The sequence below is a fragment of the Eriocheir sinensis genome, unplaced genomic scaffold, assembly GCF_024679095.1.
Source record: "Eriocheir sinensis breed Jianghai 21 unplaced genomic scaffold, ASM2467909v1 Scaffold411, whole genome shotgun sequence".
Taxonomy (NCBI): Eukaryota; Metazoa; Arthropoda; class Malacostraca; order Decapoda; family Varunidae; genus Eriocheir; species Eriocheir sinensis.
This window is the reverse complement of record NW_026111734.1, coordinates 19,423-35,000: the sequence shown is the minus strand read 5'-3', so window position 1 is coordinate 35,000 and position 15,578 is coordinate 19,423. Positions and strand designations below refer to the sequence as shown.

The window sequence follows — 15,578 nt, the reverse complement described above, 5'->3', positions numbered from 1 at the left end:
AACAATCTCTTCTCTCTTTTCCGTTTACCGTTTTACCGTTGTTCTTTGTTGTTCACTGCTAGTGCAGTGCTCTGCGAACTTCAGCAATGCAATCTTAGCTCGATATCCAATCCCCGATGCACTTATTCACAACGTCATGGTGATGGGGTAGTCGTAATTAACTCTGAATAGCCTACTGAAATTTCTTTGATAAAACTTGGGACCATCAAAGTCCTTGGCCCGTGTTTGGTTCCTGATATAGGGTATTTCCAACACGACATTTAACACACAACAATTTGTCTGAGTACCAAGCATAATAATAATATGATCAGTAATATTTAATTCTCTCAATTTGGACAGTACTACACAGCACTGGTCATTCACTGAATGGTTGTTGAGACTGCCCTTCTTTCCATTTACAATTCTTTTAACTTGCAATCCTTCGATTTGTGATCGTCAGTCATTTGAAGCTTATTTTGCGGGCCTCCATTTGCTCTTAACATTTGATTGACCTCAAAAGCCTTTTGTCTCTGACAGTAACATCTAATTGCACAGGAATCTGTCTCTCCCTGTTTCATATTACTCATTTAATTTCAACTTGTCGCGGCTCACCTTGGTAGCTCTCTACAGTTGGATCACACACCTCAGAATGTAGTACATTGTGTCACCTTCCAGCTGCAGGCTGCTAAAAACAGCTCAATCTTATTCAACACCCTCAATTGTGTATGAGAACTCATTGTGATCCCCTAAGAAAAAGAAAGCCTCCTTTGTTTTCCTGGACTCCTCATTTCAACATTGCGCTATCATTATCTTTCTGGTTTCATCTTCAACACTCTCAATTTTCAGACACCAATTTGTGGGCAACCTCCTTCCTTGTGTGTTCTCATTGTCCAGAGTTCATGACCCAATAGCTCCATTTTGTGAATCTTCAGATCAGTTATGTGAATTCATTCAATGACTGGGGACTTCATCTTCGTGTCTGTGCCTTCTTTTCTGGTTAGAAGCTTCACAACAAGTTCTTTCCTGGCTTGCTGTCTCTCTTCGCCCTCAACCCAACCGTTTGCCCTTGTCTGCGAACCGCGTCCTTCTTCTAATCCCCGCTCCTCCTGCGCCTTCTCAGCCCTTGCTTCAACCTCATCGATCCCTTACACTGATATATCTTTAGGTGGAATTCTTGGTTAATTCATCCATTTTACCACAATGCTGGTAGCAGAATGCTATTTATGGAGGCGCAGGAATTTAAATGCTGATTCTTTATGTATATTGTCTAATTCGAACAAATAGGCACTCCACATGACTTTTCTTCAGGACTCAAAGCATCAATCCACTTCTCGCCTGTAAATCTCACAAACGAAACACAAAAGCTGTGTTTTGCTCAGTCTTAGTCATTTACAACAGGTCAATTCAGGTAACACTTGATCCCCTTGACAGTAGCCTCTAGTTTTTTGGATTAATTAATTTATTCTACTGGCTCTGCGCTTCTGAATTATATAAATACAACGTATCGTTATATTATTTCACAATATTCCAATACAACCCTAGCCTCTCAACTGAACCAAATCCTTCCAGTGCTGCTACTATTTCGTCCATTTGTGGAGCTGGTGGGCCCCACAACATACTGCTGAATTTACAACTCTACATCCCATTTTCATGGTGTGTGTTGTTATTGTGTGTGTGTGTGTGTGTGTGTGTGTGTGTGTAAGTAAGTAAGTAAGTAAGTAATGTTATTGCCATAATATACACACATTGATATATACATATAAATGTTATAATTCATAACGAATCTAGCCCTGTCCAAGCCGAAGCTTCCCGACAGACTGTATATTTATTTCATTGCTATTAATATCTTTCCTAAGGTTGCGAATAGCTCCCAACCATAAGCTAATACAAATATACAATAAATAACAGTAACTATAATACCAGATGAAGTTATAATAGTTATATCTAAAATATTAACACAATAACAACTGTAGCATCAACAATAATAATAATAATAACAATAATAATAATAATAATAATAATAATAACAATAATAATAATAATAATAATAATAATATAATAATAAAATAATATGGACAATAGTACTATGCAATTCACTGATTAGATTTAATAATGTAAATTTGTGTTCATGTTTCAGGAATAAATTATAATTTTAACCGTGATTGTTTTGGATTGCAAATAGTGTTTTACTTCGGCTTTTTAAATAGAGATAGATTATTACTATTAAGGAGATTTTTTTATTTCTACTGGCAAAAATTCCAACCCGGGGTCCTGAGCATAAAATACTATTTCTGAAAAGAACTGTCCTGAACTGTGGAGAGATAAAGGTTTATATTGTTCCCTGCGCGTATTATGCAATGTATTAATAACTTGAAAGGATGAGTTCCATGCATCAGTGCGGTTTTTATAAATATATAATAGTAAGAAAATAACAATGAATGTTTTTAAATTAAAAAAGAAATCTATGTGGAAAATACGTTATGTGTGGAATCAAACATTTCATATAAAACATACACCTAAATATCTTATTTGAGAAACCTGAAGATTTTTAAGAAAGGAGGCCACGTACACATACACAGATACACAATAAATGAGATGCAGGTAACAAGTGTATAATAAATACTGATAAGTGCTTCTTGTGTAAGGCTATTTCTTATTCGATACAATTATACCCACATATCCTAGATAGTTTATTTGCAACAGAATTAATTTGGTATTTCAATTGATATTTTAATCTATAGAAACGCCCAAAAACTTAGTATAAGAAACTCGTTCGTGCCTTTTCCTTCAAGTGTTATAGGTGGCATGTTAGTAGTATTGATCGGTTTTGAAAGATAATGTATTTTACATTTTAGTGATATTTAACCTTAACTTATTATGTTAAGCCACTTATTAATTGAATTGGTATTATTAATTTTATATACAAACTATTTATATTTTTATCATCTAATAGTAAATTAGTGTCGTCAGCATAAATGGTATACTTAAATTTATTACTAGCATTGACAATATCATTAATATAGATGAGAAAAAGTATAGGTCCTAGGATGAATCATACGGTACACCTTGTTGATAGGCTTGAAAGAAGATATTTAGAATTACAGTAAACAGCTTGAAATCGATTTAAATAATTTTGAATAGTCTAAAGGAACTCCCGAATCAAGGTAGGATTTTACTTAAAGAATTTTATGACATAGCGAATCAAAAAGCCTTAGAAAGATCAAAAAAATTCCAATAATAATGTTTCTTTTCAGATATTTATACACATTATTGGTAAACTGAAATATGGCCGACTCAGTAGAGCGCCCTGATAAAACCATGCTGACAATTCGAAAATAAATTATTTTCTCAATGAAATTTACAAGGCAGTGCATATCACTTTTCAAAAGACTTTACTGAACACAGGAAGAACTGATATAGGTCTGTAGTTATTGACATCATCTCTATTATCTGACTTAAATAATGGAATAATTTTAGCTTTCTTAAGTTCGTCCGGAAAAACTCCTTTCTTTAATGTGGGGTTAACTATGTGTGTGTAAAATTATGCTGGCAGTTTTGATACTTACGACCAAGGAGAAATTTCATCAAAACCAGATGATGTACCTTTTAATGTCTTAAGAAAGTTTTCAATTTCTATCTGTGTGGTGATAGGTATACCAGTAATTAGGTGAGTTATTAAATATGTCATATATTCATCCCCTACTATATCATGATCTAGCCCCAGCCATCAAAAAAATGGTCATTAAATGTTTCAGAATGTCAGTGCAATGTGGCTTTAATTCCAATAGCATGTTTTAGCACCTGTGCATCTACCAAGAAAGATTATTAATGGATCCAGTGTTGTTTTGGATTACCTTGGCTATTAAGTAACTGCTCTTGATTTATACTTCTTCTTGGCCTAATTTTAAGTGACGTTAATTTGTTCTATATAATATTCTATAAGGCTCCTTAAACGTTAAAGCCATTTGAAGCTAGTTTTCAAGTCGATGTTTTTTCTCTAATACTATTCTTAAGAGCTAGAGTAATGTGGACTACGTTCTTTTTTAAAACTAAATTTAATTTTTCTTTCAGGAAAACACTTATCAAAACATGTTTTAAATTTACTGTAAAAAAATAGTTGTAGGCCTCATTAGCACATATACAATTTAATGTCCCCTTAATTAGTTTGTAGAGACTATTACTAAATTTTTCAAGGAGTCCTGATTAAATATTCTTTTTAGTTACGTAATTGGGAGAAGGATGACGATGTTATCACATTTAAATACCAGAATTGCTGGGTAATGGTCACTGATATCTGTCTTTAATATATAATTGGCAGTATTACTTTCAATCTGAGATGATAAACGCATGATCAATTAACGTGGATGATTGAAGTTACTCCCGAGTGAGCAAGGTAGTTAGAGGAAATAAAGAATAAGCTGTACATTATATTAATTAAATCCTGCACATTGTCATTGTTACATTGTAACAAATCTGTGTTTAAGTCTCAAACACAAAAACCTCCTTGTAATTTTTATCTTTAATTAGGGATACAAGATTTCATTAAGTGAATTGAAAATTATTATACTGCTCTGTGAGGTGGTCTGTAAATACAAAAGAAATAAATAGGTATTAGCATTACATATTGCTTCGATTCCCAAACATTCCATAAGGTTCCAATTTAGAAAATTCATTGATCACAGAAGATTTGTACTTACTAGAGATATAAATGGCCACTCCCCACCAAACCTGTTTCTGTTATTAGTAGACATTTCATATTCATTAGTCTGTACAGTGGAAATATCTACATCTAAGCGGGTTTCTGTTAATCTATGACATCAAATTTAGTTTGGCACGAAAGGACAGTGTCTACAAAATATTGGAAATTCGATAGAGATGGATCTAATATTCAGTGTTAATAAATATAATTCACTATTAGTAGAAAAGAGAAAGCTATCCAGATAAATATATATTCAGATTTAGAAAAATTTAAATTTCTTGCTCTTAAATAAAACTGAGTTATCAAGATCGTTATTATAATTTCTATCTTCTACACTAAGTGGATGGAAAGCATGGAGTCTTGATTTGTGTGTGTGTGTGTGTGTGTGTGTGTGTGTGTGTGTGTGTGTGTCAGGTTTTGATGTTCGTCCCTTTAGGCTAGAAATAATGATAATGTCTGATAATTCTCTCTCCTCTCTCTCTCTCTCTCTCTCTCTCTCTCTCTCTCTCTCTCTCTCTCTCTCTATCTCTCTCTCTCTCTCTCTCTCTCTCTCTCTCTCTCTCTCTCTCTCTCTCTCTCTCTCTCTCTCTCTCTCTCTCTCTCTTCTCTCTCTCTCTCTGTTTATCCATCCATCTATCTGCCTATCACACACACACACACACACACACACACACACACACACACATATTTACCTTATCCCCTCCTCCCTCCCCCTCCATTCCCCCTTCCACCACCCCCTCCCTCTCCCCCACACCCACCGTCAGAGCACGTGGACGGACACTGAGGCGGGCGTGGCGTGCATGGGCGCGCACGTGTAGTTCAACGTCCCTCCAGGTGGCGTGGGTGACCAGGAGCCAGCTGGTGCCCGAGTTCTTGTCCGTCACCAGCTGCACGCCGCCGACCCCGGCGTTGATCTCCACCAGCTCCTCCTTGGCTGCGGGGAGGAGAGAAGAGGTGGGTGACAGTGGCTGTTTGTAGAGGAGAAAATAGGAGAGTAATTGACAGTGGTTTGTACGTAGAGGAGTGTAAAATGAGAAGGTGTAAATGAGAGGAGAGAAGAGTTGCAAATGATGGTGATTTGTCTGTAGGGAAGAAAATAGGATCAGTAATTGATGGTGATTTGTCTGTAGGGAAGAAAATAGGATCTGTAATTGATGGTGATTTGTCTGTAGGGAAGAAAATAGGATCAGTAATTGATGGTGATTTGGCTGTAAGGAAGAAAATAGGATCAGTAATTGATGGTGATTTGGCTGTAGGGAAGAAAATAGGATCTGTAATTGATGGTGATTTGGCTGTAGGGAAGAAAATAGGATCAGTAATTGATGGTGATTTGTCTGTAGGGAAGAAAATAGGATCTGTAATTGATGGTGACTTGGCTGTAGTGAAGAAAATAGGATCTGTAATTGATGGTGATTTGGCTGTAGGGAAAATAGGATCTGTAATTGATGGTGATTTGGCTGTAGAGGAGAAAATAGGATCTGTAATTGATGGTGATTTGGCTGTAGAGGAGAAAATAGGATCTGTAATTGATGGTGATTTGGCTGTAGAGGAGAAAATAGGATCTGTAATTGATGGTGATTTGGCTGTAGAGGAGAAAATATGATCAGTAATTGATGGTGATTTGTCTGTAGGAAAGAAAATAGGATATGTAATTGAAGGTGATTTGTCTGTAGGGAAGAAAATAGGATCTGTAATTGATGGTGATTTGTCTGTAGAGGAGAAAATATGAGTTGTAAGTAATGGTGCTTTTACTCTATCGCTGAACAAAGGAAGAATAAAAGGAACAAATTGTGATTGATCTCCACTGTCTTCTTGTTTGTGCGACCCCGATTCGCTGAGGAGAAAGAATAAAAGGAGGAGGAGAACGTCGATAAAGATGAGGAATGGGAGGAACGTGTCATTGGTGGTGCTGAAAAGGGATGACCTTTGAAGCTTCTAACAGAGTAACAAATGGAGAGTAAAGATGGTGGGCAAAAGGTGACTGAGGAAAATGGGAATGATAGAAAAAGAAAAGGTTTAATCGATTGAATAACAAATATGAGTGTAGATATACAGGAAAGTCATGATCAAGAAAAGGTAAAAAAAAAGTGAAAAGATATAGCGCTGTTTTCTTTCTTCCTTTTTTGGGGGTTGGACAAGTAGGAGGACGTATTACGCAAGAAAAATGAATGACTCCATGATTTAACGAGCACTCAGGTGGCCAAGATACGTAATTAAGTAACTAGCCAGGTGCACAGGCGGACTGCATACCGTAGACACACACAGCACAGCCTGAACGTGATCACATTGCCTCAGCCAGTAAGCTCCGCCCCAAGCCACAATATTTTCACATCATTGATCACCCAAAGCAAGCTACGCTACCTCATCGTAGAAGCTGGAGAAACAAGCGAGAAGAAGGAGAAAGGATGAGGAGAAAGAGGGAAGATGAGCAGTAAGCGAAAGAGGATGACTAGGAAAAAAAAGATGAGGAGAAAGGGAAAGAAGACGAGGAGGAAAGCGAAGATACATAATAAGCTTGAAAATGAAGATGAGATATAGGATGAGGAGAGGGAGAGAAAAGGAGAAAGAAGATGGGAAAGAGAGAATATAAAAGGGAGAAAAATGAGTATAAAGTTACCCTCCACTCTAGCTTTCTTAACTGCTGGACGAGGAATGTCGAAGAAATATTTGGATCAGAAGAATAGGATTGAACTCTATGTGAAGAAGGATCAGAAGGAGGAAGAAAAGGAGAAAGAAGGAGATAAGGAAGAGCGGAATGAACTATATTTTCGATCATGGCTATTGACCTCACTATCTACTCTTTGTCCTTCGTTTAATGGAATGGAGGAATATGTTGAAAGATTTTAGGGGATTGCAAAAGTTCTGATGCATTGAGGAGGATCAGGAGGAGGACGAATACATAGGAAGAACAGACACCAGAAGACCTGGCGGTCTATGGCGAGGGTGTCTGTCTACTACCGCTACTACTAGTAATCTGCGTGTGGTAGGACAGTATAGAATAGATGAAGGAGGAGGAGGAGAAGTTAATTTCTTAAAGCGTATGGCGAGCAAGATTAACCCACAAACAAGGAGTGCATCTCGGGATATTAGAAAGCTAGTGGATGGAAAATAAACCAAGCCCAACGTGCTAACTAAGTGCCTCAGTTCGAACCCCTCCCTGAACGCCTCTACCACTACCGTCAAGGCCCCATAAGCACTTTCCACTTCCAGTATTACCAGGCGTCATTCAAAAGATGGAAACACGAAATAATATTAAGGTGTTTAAATTCCCCTTATTAGTCCATCCTTGTTCTCCTCCTAACACAGTTTTCACACCTAGTGACTTCATCTTCCACCTAATAAGCCTCCTTCTAAAGAGCCTTATTTTTATCATTACTGCGCCTCGTGAAGAGAAAGTAACACTAATAATAATATCCAAAAATATTACTCTTTTGGAAAAATAATGTTAATACTACTACTAATAAAAAAAAAATAACCTGAAAAAATACTTGTGATAAAATTCTAATGATAAATATTAATACGAAATACTAACATTCTAAAATATAAAAAAATACTTATACAATCACTTTTTTTCGTCCCAAAATACACGACAACGACCACGGTAAGAGTTACTCTGCCTGAGCTCCCCCTCGCGGTGCACCTTTACCCTCTGAACACTCTCTTCACACCTCGCAGCTTCAGCCACCTTCAATGTTCCCTTCTGAGCAATCTAGTTTCCATTATCGCTGAGCTCGTAAAAAAAGTTGCTGAATGGACGAGAAAGACCATAGCACGAGCTCGAATCTCCCTCCTAACACCCTTTTTTCCCTCTCATCTCCTTCCTCTGACACCCAGTGACCTCAAACCACCAAGAAAGTTATCTATAAACATTCCTATACCCGTTATCATTGCGCATGTGATGAATAAACTTGCCGAAGATGCGACAAAAGCTACGGTGTTGATAAATAGATACAGGATGCAACAACAACAATAAAAAAAGACTTTTCATACCAAGCATTCTTATCTGAACACATTTTTTTTCTATAGTTTCAATGTTACTGCAAAATGCTACAGGGCGCAATGAAAAAAAAGTATATAATAGTTACCGAGGTTCGAGTCTCCTCTCTCAACGATCTTTTTATGTCAACCCAAGCTTTGTAGGCGAACGAACTCACCCTTGAACACTATACTTCTCCCATCACTACCCTCAGGAAGCTACTGAATAGAAAACTAATGAAAATGACAACAGCTCTTTGGTTCAGACTCCCCTCCTAGCACCTCCTTTCTCCTTTTAGCACCTCCATTCCCTCTTATCCTCTGTCTTATATACCCCCCAACTTAAAGCCACTCCAGAGCATAGTAATCAATCATATCATAACAGATCCATTGATTTCCCTTTATCTCCTCCCTCTTTGACTATGGCACCTTTTTCCCCCATCTTATTAGCCTTTTTTTTCATTAACAACCTCCTTTACTATATGCCCCCAACAAGCCACTCAGCGCAGCTCAAATCAGATACATCATAACAGCTCATTGATTCAGATTCCCTCCCTATTCCTCTTTGACCTCTTAGCACCTTCTTCCCCATCTTAATGGACTTCTTTCCATCTTAACAACCTCCACCGTTACCACCCCAACAAAGCCACTGAATACAAAATAGCAACGCATACCATAACAGCTAAATTGGTTCAGATTCCCCTCCTAACACTTCCTTTCCCTTCTTAGCACCAAGCTGCCTCAAATCTCCTTCTGTATTTCTATTAGCATTGGTCCCTTAGAAAAAAGTAAGCTGAACACAAAGATTATTGTGAAGGAGACTCGGTTCGAGTTCCCTTTCTTAATACCTCTCGTTACCTCTATGAAAACTTAGTTCCTTTTATTATTACACCCCGTTGTAAAAATACGTGAATACAGCAAAATAATAAAAACCTCACTATACAAAGGCACGAATCCTCCCACACCCTCTGTTCACACCCAAGGCCCTAAAATACGTCGCCCGTGAACACTATTACTTTTATTATTACGCTCTGCTGTTAAAAGAAAAACGTGAATAAGGCAAAATAACAAAGGCTGTACTACAAACAGGTTCGAATCTCCCTCCTAACACCTCTTAAAACAACACTAACTCCCATCATTACCTACTAAGAATACACTAATACAGTAAAATACTACACACAGGTTCGAATCTCCCTCCTAACACCCTCTTTTCACACCTTGAGCCCCCCAGAAAACACTAACTCTCCCATGAACTCTTTTCTGTATTCCCTCTTCACTTTATTATTACCCTCTACTAAGAATATTGTGCTTGAATACAGCAATATACTACAAATAGGTTCTAATCTCCCTCCCAGCACCCTCTTTTCACACCGAGGACCCCCAAACCTGCACCAAGTCGGCCGTGAACACTTTGTTTCCATTATCGGGGCGTCGCGGAAAGAGTGTCGGCGGTATATTGTGGGGATGGGCCTCGAGGGCACAGGTGGAGGGCCAACCCGCGCCCCTGAACGTCCTCTGCGGGCGCGTGGCTCACAGGGGCGGCGCCGAGGCATAAAGAGCGCGCCTGACTGCTGAGGACTCGTTGAGGGCCTTTTTTCCTCTTATGTAATGGCTTGTGAGGGTGTAAGGAAGGAGGAAGTAAGTGTGTGTGTGTGTGTGTGTGTGTGTGTGTGTGTGTGTGTGTGTGTGTGTGTGTGTGTGTGTGTGTGTGTGTGTGTGTGTGTGTGTGTGTGTGTGTGTGTGTGTGTGTGTGTGTGTGTGTGTCTGTGTGTGTGTGTGTGTGTGTGTGTGTGTCTGTGTGTGTGTGTGTGTGTGTGTGTGGTGAAGGGGATACGTGCATGAGTGTAGGGCATGTTTTTATGTTTGTGTGTTGTTATGTTGTTGTTGTTATGGCAAGGATCCTGTTAAATGCTTTTTAGATTTATGTGGTTTTGTGTGTCATGGGTCATATTACTGTTATTATCATTGTTACTGTTGCTGTTGGAGGAATGAAGAAAGAGAAGATGAAGATAGGGAGAGTAAGAGAAACTACAGTGGCACATAATGATAAAGAGAAAGAAGGATAAAATAGAGGAAGTAAAACACAGAAGGAGGGAGGGAGAGAAAGGGGGGGAGAGTAAGTGTGAGAAACTATTAAAATTAATTTGATCCCTTATGAAATGTGTCCAGGAAAACTGAGGTCAAGGAGGGAGTTTGCTGGTGTTTTATTTAATTCTTCTTCTCTCTCTCTCTCTCTCTCTCTCTCTCTCTCTCTCTCTCTCTCTCTCTCTCTCTCTCTCTCTCTCTCTCTCTCTCTCTCTCTCTCTCTCTCTCTCTCTCTCTCTCTCTCTCTCTCTCTCTCTCTCTCTCTCTCTCTCTCTCTCTCTCTCTCTCTCTCTCTCTCTCTCTCTCTCTCTCTCTCTCTCTCTCTCTCTCTCTCTCTCTCTCTCCCCCCCCTCCATCTTCTCAGCCTGTGGAGAGAAGACGTGGATGAGAGGGAGAGGAAAGAAAGGGGAATGGTATTAGGAAACGTTTTATGGAAGGAGGAAGAGAGGACGCGGAGGAAATGGAGGGAAAAATGCAGGAGAGAAAAACGCGATAGATAAGAGAGAGAAAAGAAAATGTTTGCCTGTGGAGACTGAGATTCCGATGAAGTGAAGAACGAAAGAATAGGAAAAAAGGAGAGGAATAAGAGGCAAGGAAAAAAAGAACGGGTAAGAGTATTAGATAAGAGAAAAGGTTTATTATTCTTGTAAATATATGTAAAAATAGACAAATTAAGAAGAGAGAGAGAGAGAGAGAGAGAGAGAGAGAGAGAGAGAGAGAGAGAGAAACAATCCGCAAAATCAAAAGCTTCGTTCGACAAAGAAAAAGAAAGACAAAAAAGCAAGAGCAAAGCATTCAATCTTGCAGAGTGAACAACAACAACAACAACAACAACAACAACAACAACAACAAAATAACAAAAAGGGAACACACTTTAAAACAAAACACACAACCCTTTTTCTCTCCCTTCTTTCCCTTCTTTTCTTACTTCCTTCCTTTCTTCCTCCACATTCGTCCAGCTCCACACACTCTCCTCCATCACAAACCATTTTCACCCCTCCTTTCTCTCCCCTTCCACACATCTTGTCATTTATCTGCAATCTGTTCTTCTGCTTTTTCTCTTTCGTTATTTGTCTTTCTTCTGTTCTGTTTCTCTTTCATTCGTTTTGTTCTTCGTCTTTCTTTCTCCCTCTCTTTGTCTTCTTTATAGTCTTTCTTCTCCTCACCTTTCTTTCCTCCCCTGCATCCATTCTCCCCTTTTAGCCTTCCTAGCATCACTTTTCCCTTCCTCCCCTTCCCATCCTTTATCTCCTTATCTCTTCCTTCCTCTTTTCCCCTCTTCCCTATCCCTTTCATAACTTTCACATCTCTTTTCCCCTCCTCTCGTACCCATCATCTTTTCCTTATCTTTCTCCCTTCCCTCCCCCCTCCCCCGGTGTGTACTCACGTGGGTCGCGGGGCAGCACGTGGTACCAGGTGACGGGCGCTCCCCTGATGGCGCCCTTCACCACGCACGTGATGTTGATGTCGCTGCCCGCCTTCATGAAGATCTCCCTCGAGCCGGTGATGCGCGCGCTGGGGACTGGGGGGAGAGGTGGGAAGGAGTTAGATTAGGGGTGACAGGTGTGGGGTGTAAGAGGTAGTGTGTGTAAGGGGTGTAAAGGGGTGTGGTGGAGAGGAGGGGGGAGGGGTATTGCGTAGAGGACTTGAAAAATTATAAAATCTCAGGTTCTTTGCTCTACGGTTCACACTGGCAGAATAGCCAATTACGTAATGAATCTTATAACATGGTTAATAGCTTCATTCTGCCCAGATACATACAAATCAATCATGTTATATGGACACGTCTTTAATGGTATCGGTCATTCCTGTGGCAATCATTGTCAAATTTTCTTTGCAAATTGGTGTTGGCCAAGGAAGTTATGAAAAAAAAAAATCAGAGTAAAAGGCATCAAAACGCCGGCTGCGAGGAGGCCAGTTGTAGGTTTTAAGATATAGGGAAAAAAGGGAGGAGAAGGAGGAGGAGGAGGAGGAGGAGTTAAGGACAACAATTGATAGGAGGGAGAGAAAGTTTGGTGAATCTGTAGGACGCTTATGGGAAGGAAAATATAGAGAAAGACGAAAAGAAAACGGCAATAATATGGAGATGGTGAAAGACAAGTGGATGAAAAACAACGAATTCTTGTGAACAATGAAGAAGAGAACGAGAAGAAAGATAAAATTAAAAAAAACTATGAAAATGTTGTGTAGTAGTATAAAGAGAAATCAGTAAACATGAAGGGAAAAGAGAAAGAAGGAATGTAAAGGTGACACAAAGTAAGGAAAAAATGGAAGAATGGAAGGAAGGAGTTAGAAAACAGTTCAGAAGACGTTGAAAAATAGACAGCAAAAGAAATTAAAATTGAAAGCACAGAAGGAGGAGGAAGAAGAAGAAGCAAGACAAGAGAAAACAGAAAAGAAATAAGGAAGAAAATAAGAGAAACATAACTCGTAGGGGAAGACGAGAAGGAAAGGCAGAGAAAGACGAGCGAGGCGAAGGTGTGCGACAGAAAGTGGAGTACAAGGAAAAAAGGGGAAGATGGAAGAGAGAAGTGGAGGAAAGGTTAGTAAAGGAAGGGAAAGGGAGAATATTCGAGGAAGAAGGAGTGTTGTTGAGGGCAACGTGAGTAGGGAGAGGAAGAAGAAGGAACTAGGGAGAAGGGAGACAGGGAAAAAAGGCGTTGATCGATGATGAAAAGGGTGAAGGAGAAGAAAGATTAAGAGGAGAGATCAGAGAAAGTAGATTTTAAATGTCAGAAGAAGAAAGGAGGAGGAAGAATAGAGATGTAAGGAAGAGAAAGGGATAATAAAAGAAAAGAGGAAGTAGAAGGAGAACGAAGAGGACTCTCTCTCTCTCTCTCTCTCTCTCTCTCTCTCTCTCTCTCTCTCTCTCTCTCTCTCTCTCTCTCTCTCTCGTCGCTTTTCTTTCTCAGCTCTTCTTTTTTAATTCCTTGGCTTCTTGATTCATTTTATTTATTCATTTTTCGTTTTACTCTTTCCCTCGTTTATTCCCTCTTTTTTATATCCGTGGTTCTTCTTTTATCTTTCGTTCCTTGCTTTTATTATTATTTTTTTTTTATTCCTTCCAGGTCTTGTATTTCTAGTTCTTTCTCTTTTTTTTCTCATTCTTCTTTCTTTTTCTTCCTGACCTAATGTTTCCTTTACCTTCCCTTCCTTCTTTTTCTTTTCATCTTTTCATTTTCATTCCTTTATTTTTTCTTTCCCATTCCTCTTGCCTATTTTTCTTTCCCATCTCTTCGTTGAACAACATTCCTTTCATCGCCTCTCACTACCTCCACACACGTCTCTTTACTTCCCACCTTTTCGCACTACAACTTTTCTTCCATTTATCTTTCTCTTCTCTCACTGATCTTAATCCTTTTGAAATGCCAGAATTTACTCTTTACAATACTCCAACACGACCTCTGCGTGTAACGAAACACACGAGAAATTAATCCAGTAAAGGAAAGGTTTTGCCGGCGCCGGGGATCGAACCCGTGATCAGCACGACGGGAGAGCCACTCCTTAACCAGTTGGCCAAAGAGGTACCCCACTGGCAGAGTGAGTTGTGGGAGGCTCGCCCATCAGGCTCGTCGCCGCAATACACTTTCCTTTTTCCTTGTTTATCTCTAAGCCTTCTGTGAGGTCAAGTCCTTTCATCATGCCCTCTCATCTCCCCGCCGCCTCACCACACACACAGTCGTTAGTCTTTATTTTTTTTTTACCATTTTATTACTTATTTTTTCTTCGTGATATTCCCCCCGTGGATGATTTTTCGAGAAAGTTGTTACCGGAAGACAATGGTAGCTACATCCTGTTACTTAACTTTCTCCTCCTCCTCCTCCTTCTCCTCCTCCTCCTCCTCTTCCCTCATTTCCCGTCTGCATCACACCGTCTCATCCTCTTTACCCTCAGTCATCCATATATATTCATCCCATGCTAGCACACACACACACACACACACACACACACACACACACACACACACACACACACACACACCAAGTAACCTCACTCCTCTTTCCTCCACTCCCTCACACTAATATCACACCAAACTCCCACACACACTCCAACAAACCTCCTCACACTTCACCGCCAGCAACTCTCAACCCTAACCTACACACGCGGACAAAGGCTCACGTTGCTGCCTTCCCCTCACACCTTCCCCTAACGCCCTCTCCCTGCCTACCTGAAAGACAGAAGCCATCGTCTATCCTTCCCACTCCACGCACGCCTCTTCCACCCTGCCCCGTCCTGCCCCCTAATTCCTCACCCTCACGCCACACCAACACCATCACGACACACTCAGACACACGCACCTCCATCTTATTAATTATCATATATATCTGCATCTCACGCTGCACTGTTACTTGGTTCATTAATTTTGTTGATTAGTTTGTTTGTTAGTTTATAGGTTAGTTAGTTGGCTGGTTGGTTAGTTAAATGTTAGGTCATTGGTAGTCAGCTAATCAGTAAGGTACGTGTTTAGTTTGTTAGTTAATTAGTTAGGCTTACTTGCTTTAAAATGAAACATGTTAGAATTTGATATAAAGCTAAAGCAAATGTTAAATTACAGATTGGCAACAAAATTCACAATACACAGACTATTACAGACGAGTACGATTACACGACCATTCACTCAAGTAACACACACACACACACACACACACACACACACATTCACACACACACCGTACCCTCTCCTCCTCCTCCTCCAGCACACCCTCACAACCTGTACCCACCCTTCCCCCGCCCCTAAGACACCCTAACCCCCTGTACCCACCTTCCCCCACCAACAAACCCTCACAACCTGTACCCACCTTCCCCGCCCTAATACACCCTAACACCCTGTACCCACCTT

The 15,578-nt window shown here is 39.8% G+C and overlaps 1 protein-coding gene across 1 annotated transcript in view; it reads right to left on the bottom strand.

Annotated features, from left to right (window-relative positions):
* The window catches only part of LOC126992179 (uncharacterized), a 38,141-nt gene that overhangs the window by 4,715 nt on the left and 17,848 nt on the right, over positions 1-15,578 (bottom strand). Inside the window, exons 4-5 of the mRNA XM_050850840.1 lie at positions 12,126-12,260; positions 5,437-5,612 (exon numbers count right to left, since the gene is read on the bottom strand). Of these exons, the coding sequence (XP_050706797.1) occupies positions 5,437-5,612; positions 12,126-12,260 (311 nt within the window). The remainder of the gene's footprint in view (positions 1-5,436; positions 5,613-12,125; positions 12,261-15,578) is intronic.